The sequence below is a fragment of the Lemur catta genome, chromosome 10, assembly GCF_020740605.2.
Source record: "Lemur catta isolate mLemCat1 chromosome 10, mLemCat1.pri, whole genome shotgun sequence".
NCBI lineage: Eukaryota > Metazoa > Chordata > Mammalia > Primates > Lemuridae > Lemur > Lemur catta.
Genome location: NC_059137.1, coordinates 66,394,081 through 66,406,191, shown reverse-complemented (window position 1 = coordinate 66,406,191; position 12,111 = coordinate 66,394,081). Strand labels below are relative to the sequence as shown.

Here is a 12,111-nt window from a genome sequence, read left to right as displayed (position 1 = left end):
CAATGAATATTCCATTGACAAAACGTCTTCTTCTGTTCCTCTCCCACCTCTCTTTAAACACAAGGGATGTTCATATACGACTTCATCCTCACACCCAAAATCCCCTCCCTAGGCACTGCTCTTTTTTTAGGAAACAGGTTTCATTTTTAAAAAATTATTAATAGAGGTTTTGTATTAAAGGAGACCTGAGTCCTAAGCAGGTCCCAGCTGATGCAGGCCCTGGTAGTGACACTCATCTTCTGAAAGAGTCTTCCGTTAGTGAGTGGGAAGAACTAAACGACTGTCAAGAGAGCAGTAACAGGATTGGGTCAGAAGCATAAAAGGGGGCTCGGGGAACATCTGGGGACCCTAGTTGCTAGTGGCTGGGAGTGATAGCATTTGTTATGTCTAGCTTTGTGTTTCTTTCTGCTACACTGGTGTTTTTTTCTCCCCAGCTGAAGACTTGAATAAATATTTTGATTTTCTGTTATTGCCGACGATTACTGCATCTTCTTATTTAACTTATGTCTTCTTTCCAAGCGAGAATATCCAGGTTTCGGTTGGATCTATTTTAAGGTGAATTAATTAACCAGCATAATAATACATTCATATGTTTCTTTTTTTGCATTAATTTTTTTCTCTAAAATAGTTACACAACACATGAAATAGAAGCCCTAGTAAACCGCGTTGTCTTTTGGATTTGTTTGTTTGTTCGTTTCCTTCTTCCCTGGTAGGGGAACCTGCCCCCAGACTACAGAATCAGCCTGATTGACATCGGCCTGGTGATCGAGTACCTGATGGGCGGGGCTTACCGCTGCAACTACACGCGCAAGCGCTTCAGGACGCTCTACCACAACCTCTTCGGCCCCAAGCGGGTGAGGCTTGGGGCGCATTCCCGGGGGCTTCCTGGGAGGGCTAGGGGTGTGGCTTCTTTGTCTGAGAGGAAGACCAGTTGAGAAGGAGGTAGATAACCCTTCCTCTTCTTCCCTCTTCCATAAAATCTGTTAAAAAAATTTTTTTTGCGCATGCCTGTAGTCCCAGCTACTCGGGAGGCTGAGGCAGGAGGATCACTTGAGTCCAGGAGTTTGAGGTTGCTGTGAGCTAGGATGATGCTACGGCACTCACTCTAGCCCCGGCAACAGAGTGAGACTCTGTCTCAAAAAAAAAAAAAAAATTTATTAGAAAAACAAAAACAGTGTATGGGGAAAAGGGGAAACTGTTTTTGGTGGGTTTCTTTGGTTTTTCGCTAGGTCCCATTCAAATCAGAAAATTGCATTGAGAGTGAGCTTAAATAATCAGAGAGTATTAATGAAATTCAAATTAATCGTATTATTAAGATTATTAAGCCCAGCAGTGTTCCAGGCTTTGGGTCTTGGGATCTATTTATACCTTTAAAAATTGTTGAGAACCCCAAAGAGTGTTTACCTCTGAGAATTCTATCAGTATTTCCCATGTAAGAAATTTAGATTAAGATTCTAAAAATATTTATTCATTTTAAGATAACCATAAGAATCCCATTAAATGTTAAAATGAATAACATGTTTATGAAAACTATATTTTCAAAAACAAAAAATTAATGATAAGAGTAGCATTGTTTCACTTTTTTTTTTGCAAATTTCTGTAATGTCTGGCTTAGTAGAAGACAGCTAGATTCTTCTAATGGCAGTCTATTACAAGATGTTTTGAAGTATTTGAAGAAAATCTGACTTCACACAAATATGTGACAAATATTATTAATATATCAAAAAAAGGAAGGAGTATTTTAGCAATCTTCACATACAATTGTAGGTATTATTTTTTTGTACTACACAAAAATTTAACAAGTAACAGTTTCTTAAAAATGAGTTGCAATGTGAAATCTAACACCATGTAAGTGAACTTTTCAAACTCTATCACATTAAAATCCACTGGTTTATCCGGGAGTGGTTCCCAGCTACGCAGGAGAGTGAAGCAGAAGGATGGCTTGAGGCCAGGAGTTCCAGGCTGTAGTATGCTATTCCAGTGCCTGTGAATAGGCCACTGCACTCCAGCCTGGGCAACATAGTGAGACTCTGCCTCTAGAAAAATAAAACTAAAATAATAAAATAAAATAAAATCCACTAGTCTATCTTGCATTGTGTATGGATCTTATAACATCATAGATGGGTCATTGGAAAATATCGGTTTGTTGAGTTATGCAGATCTTCCAACTGCTGACACATTTCATTATACCATTTCCAAAAAATCTCATTCATTAATATTACCTCTAATCTCATCAGAAAAGTCTTTACATACTGAAAAGTTGTCAAGGTCATGGTGAGGGAGAAATACAAGTTTTCTAAAATTCCAATTTTTTTTTTTGAAAGTGTGAATTTTTTCATTGGCAACAAATCCTGTCAGTTGTTTTCCTTGAAATAATAATCTCCTTTGGTCCTTCCAAAAATGTCTGCCAAATGTCCAAGTCTAAAGAACCGTAGTCCGTCTGCCAGCCATTCCTTCAAGTAAAAATGATATTCTATGAAAAAAAAAAGGTGGCTATAATTCAATCCAAACAATCACAGAAGTACATTTCCCCAGGACAACCCATCGTACATAGGTCAATATGCAGCAGAAATACTTTCAGGGCATACTTTCCATTTCATCCCACAGAATAGCAAAAAGACACATAGTCAAGGGGAGAGATTTATTAAGGTTAATCATTTTTTAGGCCTCAGCAAGGACATTCTTAAGTTAAACTTTTTTTTCCATAACAGTGGAATCTAATGACAATTGGTAAAGTTTGGTTCCACTGCCTTTATTCTTGCTAAGAAGACATCCAGCAGTTTTTATTCACCACGGCTTTTGCACCATCAGTGCAAATGTTAACACAGTGTCAAAACCCAATACCATCTTCGTATTATTATGAAAATAGCTTTGACTTCACACACCCTCTGAAAGTGTTTCAGGGATCCCCACAATCCATGGACGACATCCTGAGAACTGCTGCTCTAGCTGGTAGTGGGCATGATTTTTATTTTTAACAAAGCTTTCTTCTGATTATGAAGGTACTTTGCAGGACTAGTAGAGAACTTTGAAAACAAACAAAAAATGTATGAAGAAGAAAAAAATAACACAGATTTTAGACTGGTGGTCACTTTAGAAGCTGAAAGAAAAAGAAAGGGAGACAGAGCAGGTTCAAGCTGTTGCAACTTGAATAGTCAAATAAAATCTGGAGGAACTGTAAATGCTATAACCTTGTCATTTACTCAGATAACTTTCAAGATGTCACACCCACCACTCTGTAATACTTAAAAGCTTAGAATTGGTATTCCTGACCCCTGAGATGTAATTTTGATCTCCCTTGTTAAATATAAATCAGGGTCTGTAATCTGCTGAGTTGCCTTCTGTCTCTGTCTCGGTCTGTGCCTGTTTTGCACATTCCCAGCATGGCTGATGATGACACCTTGTGCGCTGACACTTCCCATGCCTGAGCACGTTTTGCTGCCATCAGCACATGCCCTCTGGCCCCACTCACCCCTGCCCCACTGTGCAGCAGCATAGGGAGAGGGCCAGCAGGAAGCATCCAAACATACACTTCTGAATAATATCCCAAGTCTCCAGGAAATACAGGTTTTCCAGGGGTTTCAGAAATATGTGACTTAATTGGTTGGATTGGATGTTTCACTGCTCATCTGTCTTAGTCGTGCAGCTACTATAACAAAATACCGTGAACTGTGTTGCTTATAACAATGGAAATTTATTTCTCATAGTTCTGGAGGCCAGGGAATCCAAGATCAAGGGGCCAGCTTGAGCGTCTAATGAGGCCCCATTTTCTGGTTCATAGGTGGCACCTTCTTGTTGTGTCCTCCCATGGTAGGCAGGCAAACAAGCTCCCATAAGCCTCTTTTACAAAGGCGCTCATCCCATTCGTGAGGGCTCTCCCCTCTTGACCTAATCACCTCCCAAAAGGTCTACCTCCTAATGCCATTACCTTGGGGGTTAGAATTTCAACACATGAATGTGGAGAAGGGGCAGTGCTCTGCAGGTGGCAGCCATGCAGGATGTTATAGGAAGGTGAAAGAAATCTTGATCCACAAAAGACATTATAAACCCGTAGGCTCTACCCCTTGGGCAATCTTATTATGTCTCTCCAGTTTCCCAATTTTCTGTGATTCACCAAAATCACTAAATACATAATTCTCTTAGAACTTCTATAAATAGGTTTTCTTCTTGTGGTGTTGTATTTAGCAAAATAAAAATAAGTGCTATATGGTACGATAGAGTTCTTACACTACCTGTTTAAGATACAGTAGGACTCTTTTCTTACCTCTATGAAAGAAAGATCTAACTTTGTTCATAACATTTTTTTTTTAACAGCCCAAAGCCTTGAAACTGCTGGGAATGGAGGTAAGTGTTTGCTCAAATTATTGGTGTCAATTATTTATTCCCTTTATTTCATATCTTAAAAAATATGTCTATAAGTTCATTTCAGTGGTAAGGCTTACTTAGTACATGGTTTTAAAATGAAAAAATTAAAACTTTTCAAGTGTCACGGAGGCATCTCACAGTAGCTTTGAAAATTCCACAGTGAGGTTATGTCAGCATTGTGAACAAAAAAATAAATCCTATTTGAAATACTAACTTGAAGACTAAGGAAGCATATAAATTACAGTGAGAGAAATCTATTCATAGGTGTGTACAAATGACAACGGACCAGAGCTACTTCACAGCTGTATCTAACAGGTGTGCAGAAACTCCAGATAGACTATGATTACCATCTTTCGCTCATGTGGTTATTGTCATATATGCAAATAAAAGTGTAAGATGCCCTTGTCCTTTCAGCAAAAAGAGTAGTACTGTCCATCAGGAGATACAAACAAACCTACCTGTAGAAGAAAAAGAAAGGACAAATGTAAAGAAAAAGAAAATAATCCATTAAAAAATAACTTTTTAATTAGAGTATAGCACTGCCATGTTCCCACAGGACTGTGGTTTGCATTTATTATAACTTGCTTTAAAGTTAGGCATGGGTGAGCATGTGAGTTCTTTTAGGCTAGGAGCTGGCCCAGTTCATTCCAGTACTGATCCCAGAGCTGAGCCAGTAGAAGACATACAGTAGCTACTTACGGAAAGGAGCTGATTCATTTCTAACTCAGCCTGTATGTTTTCCATAAAATTACAGGATGATATTCCCTTACGGCGAGGAAGAAAGACAACCAAGAAGCGCGAAGAAGAGGTGGACATTGACCTGGATGACCCTGAGATCAACCACTTCCCCTTCCCTTTCCACGAGCTGATGGTGTGGGCTGTCCTCATGAAGCGGCAGAAGATGGCCCTGTTCTTCTGGCAACATGGCGAGGAGGCCATGGCCAAGGCCCTGGTGGCCTGTAAGCTCTGCAAAGCCATGGCTCACGAGGCCTCTGAGAACGACATGGTGGATGACATTTCCCAGGAGCTGAATCACAACTCCAGGTTGGCCAGCCCAGCAAATGGGGCAGTCTCTGGGGAGAGACGGGAAGGTGGGCTTCAAATACTGGAGGGGCTGAGCCACCCAAAACTTTAAAGGGAGACAGTATCACCCCAATGGTGTACACAGAGGTGGGCATGAGTATTATGCACAGTGTACATACAGATACACAGAAATTTTTATTCCATCTTCTCAACTTCCCCAGTAGAGAGGTCCTACTATTTTGCATTTCTGAGGAAAATGAGGCTCAGAGAATTTAAGCAGCTTGTCCAAGATCACACATTTGTGGTTGGCAAGGCTGGAATTTGAACTGAGGTTTGTCACATTTAAGAAGACATCCTGCACTCAAACTACTGATTGATTGGTCTGCCTCCCCAATCTATATCCCTTGAATTTGAGGCCTTGAGTGTGGGGATCAGTCCTTATTTGACTCTCACCCCCAGAGTGAAACATGGTATCCCACACACAGTGATGGCCAATGGATGTTAGCTGGATGAATGTATGAACAGACTAGATCCCACATGAAACAACTACCCCACACAGCAGCCATTTTTTTGTGGCTGGCCAATGGGTCCCCACTTTTGTCATATGCCTCCAAGCTGGCCTGAAGGACTCCTCCGCCCATCCTGTCTTTCAGGGACTTTGGCCAGCTGGCTGTGGAGCTCTTGGACCAGTCCTACAAGCAGGACGAGCAGCTGGCCATGAAACTGCTGACTTACGAGTTGAAGAACTGGAGCAACGCCACCTGCCTGCAGCTCGCGGTGGCAGCCAAGCACCGCGACTTCATCGCGCACACGTGCAGCCAGATGCTGCTCACCGACATGTGGATGGGCCGGCTCCGCATGCGCAAGAACTCAGGCCTCAAGGTCAGCGCGCCCAAGAAGGCCCTCTCGGCTGCTCGGGCCAGAGGGTTGGTTGGAGTTTCCCAAGCCAGATCCGCGGGGGGATTAGGCATTCTCTTGTGTTAGGAGGGTGGTTCTAAACCTGGACTGTGTGTCAGAATCTGTCCTGTTCTGTTTTGTTTTGCACGCAGAGGCTAGGGCCTCCCCCAAGTCCTGCTCAATCAAAATCCCCAGAGAGGGCGCCTAGACGTTAATATCTTTCAGAAGATCCGAAGGTGGTGATAACACACAGGTACCACAGGGAGTGCCATTTGTATGGGCACAGCCAGCTGCACAGAAGTCCCCACCTAGGCGACCTGTCACTTCTGTGTGTACCCGAACCCCCAGCCCTCTAAAGCATCGTGTCACAGAGACATTGGCTCTTACCAGATGTGCTTGAGCTAGTTTTTAAATTGAAATAAAAATGAAACAGCTGTGTATGCTAAGACATTGCTAGATAATCCTGATCTAGTCTTCAATGAGGAAAATCAAGTTGCAGACCAGACTGTATAACCTGAGTCCATTTTTATCCAGTGTGTGTATGTATTGCTAAGTCTGTGTAAATTAATTTATAAAAAAAATAGGAAGGGCACATAGTAAATTGCATGTGGTGGTTACTTCTGACATTGAAAGGACAATGTCAGGAACTTTACTGTTTTTAAGAGAAGTAGGCTGGAGTGCAGCTTTTGCTTTTCTAATGGCTTCCTTCAGTGTTTTTCAAAGACATCATTAAACTGAAAGCAGTAAAAGAAAGGCAAAAATAGAAAGTGGAAGATTGAAAGAATGTGGGGTTTTTTGTTTGTTTTTTATTTTAATTTTTGTGATACCAGTTTCTTTTCATTTTTTGACTGTCTATATTTAAGGTGTACATGAGGTTTTGATATACACAGTGAAATGGTTACTATAGTCCAGCAAATCAACATATTTTTGTGTGTGGTAAGAGCACCGAAAATCTATACTCCTGGTAAATTTCCAGTATACGATACAATATTATAACTATAATACTCTATAGTTACAGATCTCTATTGTACTTATTCATCCTACATATCTGCAACTTTGTGCCCTTTGACCTATATCTCCCATTTCCTCCCTTCCCCCTCCCGCACCCCCACTCTGCTAGTCACCATTTTACTGGACCAGCACCTCTTCCCCCACACCACTCTTCCCGTGGGCTCTTGGCCCAGGGTCACAGAAGGGTTCTGTGCAGTGGGTCATGGATGTTCCACGGCCACACTGCTAGTGACCGCCAAGCCTAGCCTCAGGCAGGGAGCCAAGCTGGCTCTCAGCTCTTAGATGGTGTAATGTCCCCTGAAGGCTGCCAGCACGCAACCTGAGCCTCCCCAGGCCTGCCAGGCACCCAGAATTCAGGGTCATCGCTGTCCCTTTCCCCTGAACTGCTCTTGAGACCCTGTGGTGAGTCGAGCACCGGCTGTGCCTGCCTAACTACTTGAATATCATTTTTATGGACCCTTCAGGATCTCTCTGAGTCCCTCACCTTGGAGCAGTTTCTTCAAGGAGGTTCATCTTCGGAAGCCTTGTGCCCGGAGTCGTTTTAGGATTGAGAGTAGTGGTGGGAGAAGACGTGGGGGACGGAAATCAGATGTCAGTATATCATCATTCAGAATTGCACTTGCTCCCTGACGATGGAGAATGACATTGCCCTCCCATGGGAAGGGGCTCCACATTTAGTGTCCTCACATAGAGATTCACACATGATGTTTACATGTGACAGAAATACAGTTCTGGCACTTCCTGGGGTACTTGTCCCAGGGCACCCTCTTGTTGCATGCAGAGCCTGCTGGGTTGTGTATGTGTGTTTCTGTTGTACAGTAGGATTGCTCTAAAATGAATAAAATGCTTTACTAACATGTACTCTCTGAGGATCAACTTATAACAGCATTTTTTGACAGAGATAATCAGATAATGCATAATCAACTCCACTTGATACATTAGCAAATACATGCCAATGGACATATGTATGAATTGGTTTCACAGTCAAAATCAAGTGCTGTCTAATGGCCAAATGGGAATCTGAATTCTCTACCACTTTTGTCTTGAATAGAGTCTCTTTTTTCCTCAGTTTCCCCCATGCAAAGTGAGTGCTAATTGGGTAAGACGTAGTTGGGTAAAATGCTTTTTTTCCTTCAAAAATTAAATGGAGCTACTGTGCAAAATAATTTCCCAGAAGGGACAAAGGGACCCTCTTAGTAGTCATGTGTTTAGTTATTCGAATGTCCAGGATCCCCCACAGAGCATACAACACCCATGTGCACACGTGCACACACACCAACACTTGAACACCACACCCCAGGCCCTCTGATTCTAAGCAACCACCCTAATCTTAATCCCTTAAATGTGATTATTATTATTATCATTATTATTACTTTAGGTAATTCTGGGAATTCTACTTCCTCCTTCAATTCTCAGCTTGGAGTTCAAGAACAAAGACGACATGCCCTATATGTCTCAGGCCCAGGAAATCCAGCTCCAAGAGAAGGAGCCAGAAGAACCAGAGAAGCCCACGAAGGAAAAAGATGAAGAGGACATGGAACTGACAGTAAGAAAACACTACGCAGTCACTGTCCATGGGGAGAATCCCTAATCCACCTGTCCCGCTGACATGCTGAAGGTTCAATAACTACTCTTGAAGTCAGACAGTTGTTCCCTAGCCTCCCCCCATGTTTAATCATGGGGTGCTTTCATTTGGGTGTTGAGAGCAGGGTATAACAAAAGTGTGTTCTTTCTGTCTAAATAACATGATTATAGGGTCCAATTGTATGTGAAATCTTTCTGCCAGCCAGTGGTGCAGGACAAACCAATAAAATTCAAAAGCAAGACACCCTAAATTTTCCAAACAAGCAAAGCGTTCTGAACAACGAAGGAGAGAGAATCCATGATTTGGGAGCAGCCGGCTTCCCCAAGCTGGGACTGTTCGGCTGATCAGAGGCTGAGCCTGTATCTGTCTTCGGGGGTCAGGCTCGCAATTACAGCACTAATTGAATTTTGAGGTTTGTATGGAAAGCTTTTATTAGCTCTTCCTGGTATAATTATAGAGCATGGAGGCTTTGTTCTGCGGAGGGAAGGGGGCAGCTGGGCATGGGACAGCTTCCCGCAACTCCCGCCTGAGCAGCGTGACTGCTGTTGGCAGCTTTCCAAAGGCTAAAAATATCACACGCCATTAAAGGGACATACAAGGCTTTCATAGCTTGGGAGCCATCAAGCGACAACTCCATAAGGACTTTCTTGATAGTCTTCACCCCCCCACCGCCACCACCCTGGCCAATGACCGTTGCTGTAGTGACCCAGAAGAAGCTATAAGGGGAGAAAACAAAAATGGGTTTTGCTCAGGTGACAAAAGGCCTTCGCATTATTATCCTAGTGGGACCACTGTATGAATTGTTTTTCCTCCAGATAAACAATATTTCTTTCCAGTAGGCCCTTCGTAAAGATGTATTTGCAGCCCAATCCCTGACTCACTGAATAAAAGCCAACTTGTGTTTTGGTCTCAGGATCCTTATAAAAATCTGTGGAGGAGTCTGCTCACCTCTGTAACAAGATCAGACGACTGTCTTCCCTAATAGTCTTATCCTAATTTTGGCCTCTGGATAGGATAGGATATTTTAATCATTAGCAGAATCATTGGTAGTAGTAACACCCAATCTTTATTGAATATTTCAGCAGAGTGTGTGCTCTAGAGCAAAATCTTGCCCCTCCACCAATGGGCACAAGTTTATCATCTCTAACATGGGAATAATAACGTTGTCTACCTCATAGGCAGTTGTGCGGTTTTAAAAGTGTGCAGGTAAACTACTTAGATTAGCAAATGGCACACCATAAATGTTGATAAATGTTCCCTAATGTTGTAACAGTGCTAAGCCCTTTATATACACTTACTCATGGAATCCTCACAACAGTCCCACATAGTAGGCACTATTATACCCATTTTACAGATGAGGAAGCAGATTCAGAGAGGTTAACTTGCTCAAATTGACCCAGCTAATTAGTTGCAAAGCTGGGATTAGAACCCAGGCATATGGATTCCATCAGCCACACTTGTAGCCAATAAGTTAAGGGGGAGAGTGAATTTCTCTCTACTCTCAGCTTGTTTGGTCCACCAAGTAGCAAAAAGAATCCAAGAGTGATACACAGGCCTCCTAAATCAAGTGTGAAAAAGCCTTGACTTGGGCAGACATCCTAGAAAGACAGCCAGAGGCTGAATCAGCATTTTCTCTGGTTGGGTTGCAAGGAAGAAAGCAAAGGGAGGTGGCTTCGCCTGCTTAGCCTAGAGCTTTGAAGACTCGATCCTTCAAGAAGCCACAATAAATGATGCATCTCTAGATGAAGAGCTAAGTCTGTTTAGGAGAGAATAGACCCTGGTGTTGTTTACCGAGAACCCAAGTAGGAGACACTGCAGTAGCATTCCTGCCTAAGCTTATTGTCCACAGGCAGAAACGGTAGGGAGAAAGGGAAAGGAAGGAAGAGACGTGTGAGTTGGCAAACTCCAGAGTGTACAGCAGTTGTCTTTAAATCCAGTGGAGCCTCCTTTGACTCCGATGGCAAATTCTGTCACTGCTCAGGCACTGGTCAGCGGGCTCACCATGGACGGAATTGGAGAGTGCACCTTGTTGGCACCTTCATAGGATTGATATTTGAGCTTCTGTGTTAAACTAATATATCCTCTCTTAGAATGGGACAGTTTTCTTTGGCTCTTCCAAAATTATACACAAAAATATCACACTCAGTTCACTCCATTTTGTAGCCATTAGTAACTTAGTTCACCTCAAAGTTCTTTCTCAGTTTTGACATCTGTGTCCAGCCAACAAAGATTCTCAAATCATACTGTGTGGTCTCATCTGTATTTGACTCTGTTAAATTCTGCTTTAAGGAATGTCAAAGGAAATGTTTGACTATAGGGAAAAGAAATTAGCAAAATCACAAGTTAAGCTGCTTAGGCTGGAATTAATGAAATTTCAAAAATGCTTTATTCAAACCCATGAAAGACAAGCCTTTTACAAATGCACTCATGTTGGAATATGTCTGAATAATAAAGGCAAAACAGGTGATGGCTGCTGTTTTTGTTTTGCTCACATAGCCAGATAAATATCTCCACCTTGCACTTTGCCTAATAAGGTTCCAACAAGTCCACAGACCCAGGACAGGGCTATAGCTCTGTTGGGAAAGCCACTGTTCCCAGAGGTTACCCCAAGATGCCACTCTCCAAAATGCCTAAAATCCTTCAAGCTGTCTTTACTCTCATCTCATTGTGTCACCAAATAGCATTGTATTTGCCAAGCATGTAAATAAGTAGTACAGAAATGGGCTAATAATGTTATATAAATTTTAGGAGCCCAAATATCATGTAACCTCAGAGTTTCTTGAGGTCAACAACCAATATTTTTAGAACTTTATTACTGTCTAGTGTGCTATATCGGTCATGAAGATTGACTCAGCTCACTGATCAAAATAAACACTTAGGTAGGCCTTAGTGTGAAATCTTACCTATCTGCTAACTCAACACACTTTTCTAGCCAGAGGTCCACAAAGGCGTGGACGTTACCTTCTCCAGAAATCCTATTAGTTACAAGGAAATCAGTTGTAATCATTGCATATGTGAGTAAAGTGGTTATTAGAGACATTAGAGGCAATGATCCAAGTAGCTGTTGAAACTAATATTTGTATATTTTTGGTAATTGGTTTGAAACCAGAATTATCTAGTAGTTATCTTTATTCTCAACTTCAAAACAAAGAAATTGTCTCTATAATTAGATCTCTCAACTTTAAACTCATATCCCCAGTACTCTGTCTTGTCCCAAATCCTTGTCAGCA

At 42.0% G+C, this 12,111-nt stretch overlaps 1 protein-coding gene across 1 annotated transcript in view; it reads left to right on the top strand.

Annotated features, from left to right (window-relative positions):
• Window positions 1-12,111, top strand: part of TRPM3 (transient receptor potential cation channel subfamily M member 3) — a 504,274-nt gene that overhangs the window by 415,768 nt on the left and 76,395 nt on the right. Inside the window, exons 14-18 of the mRNA XM_045563926.1 lie at window positions 714-854; window positions 4,315-4,344; window positions 5,120-5,409; window positions 6,042-6,270; window positions 8,675-8,842. Of these exons, the coding sequence (XP_045419882.1) occupies window positions 714-854; window positions 4,315-4,344; window positions 5,120-5,409; window positions 6,042-6,270; window positions 8,675-8,842 (858 nt within the window). The remainder of the gene's footprint in view (window positions 1-713; window positions 855-4,314; window positions 4,345-5,119; window positions 5,410-6,041; window positions 6,271-8,674; window positions 8,843-12,111) is intronic.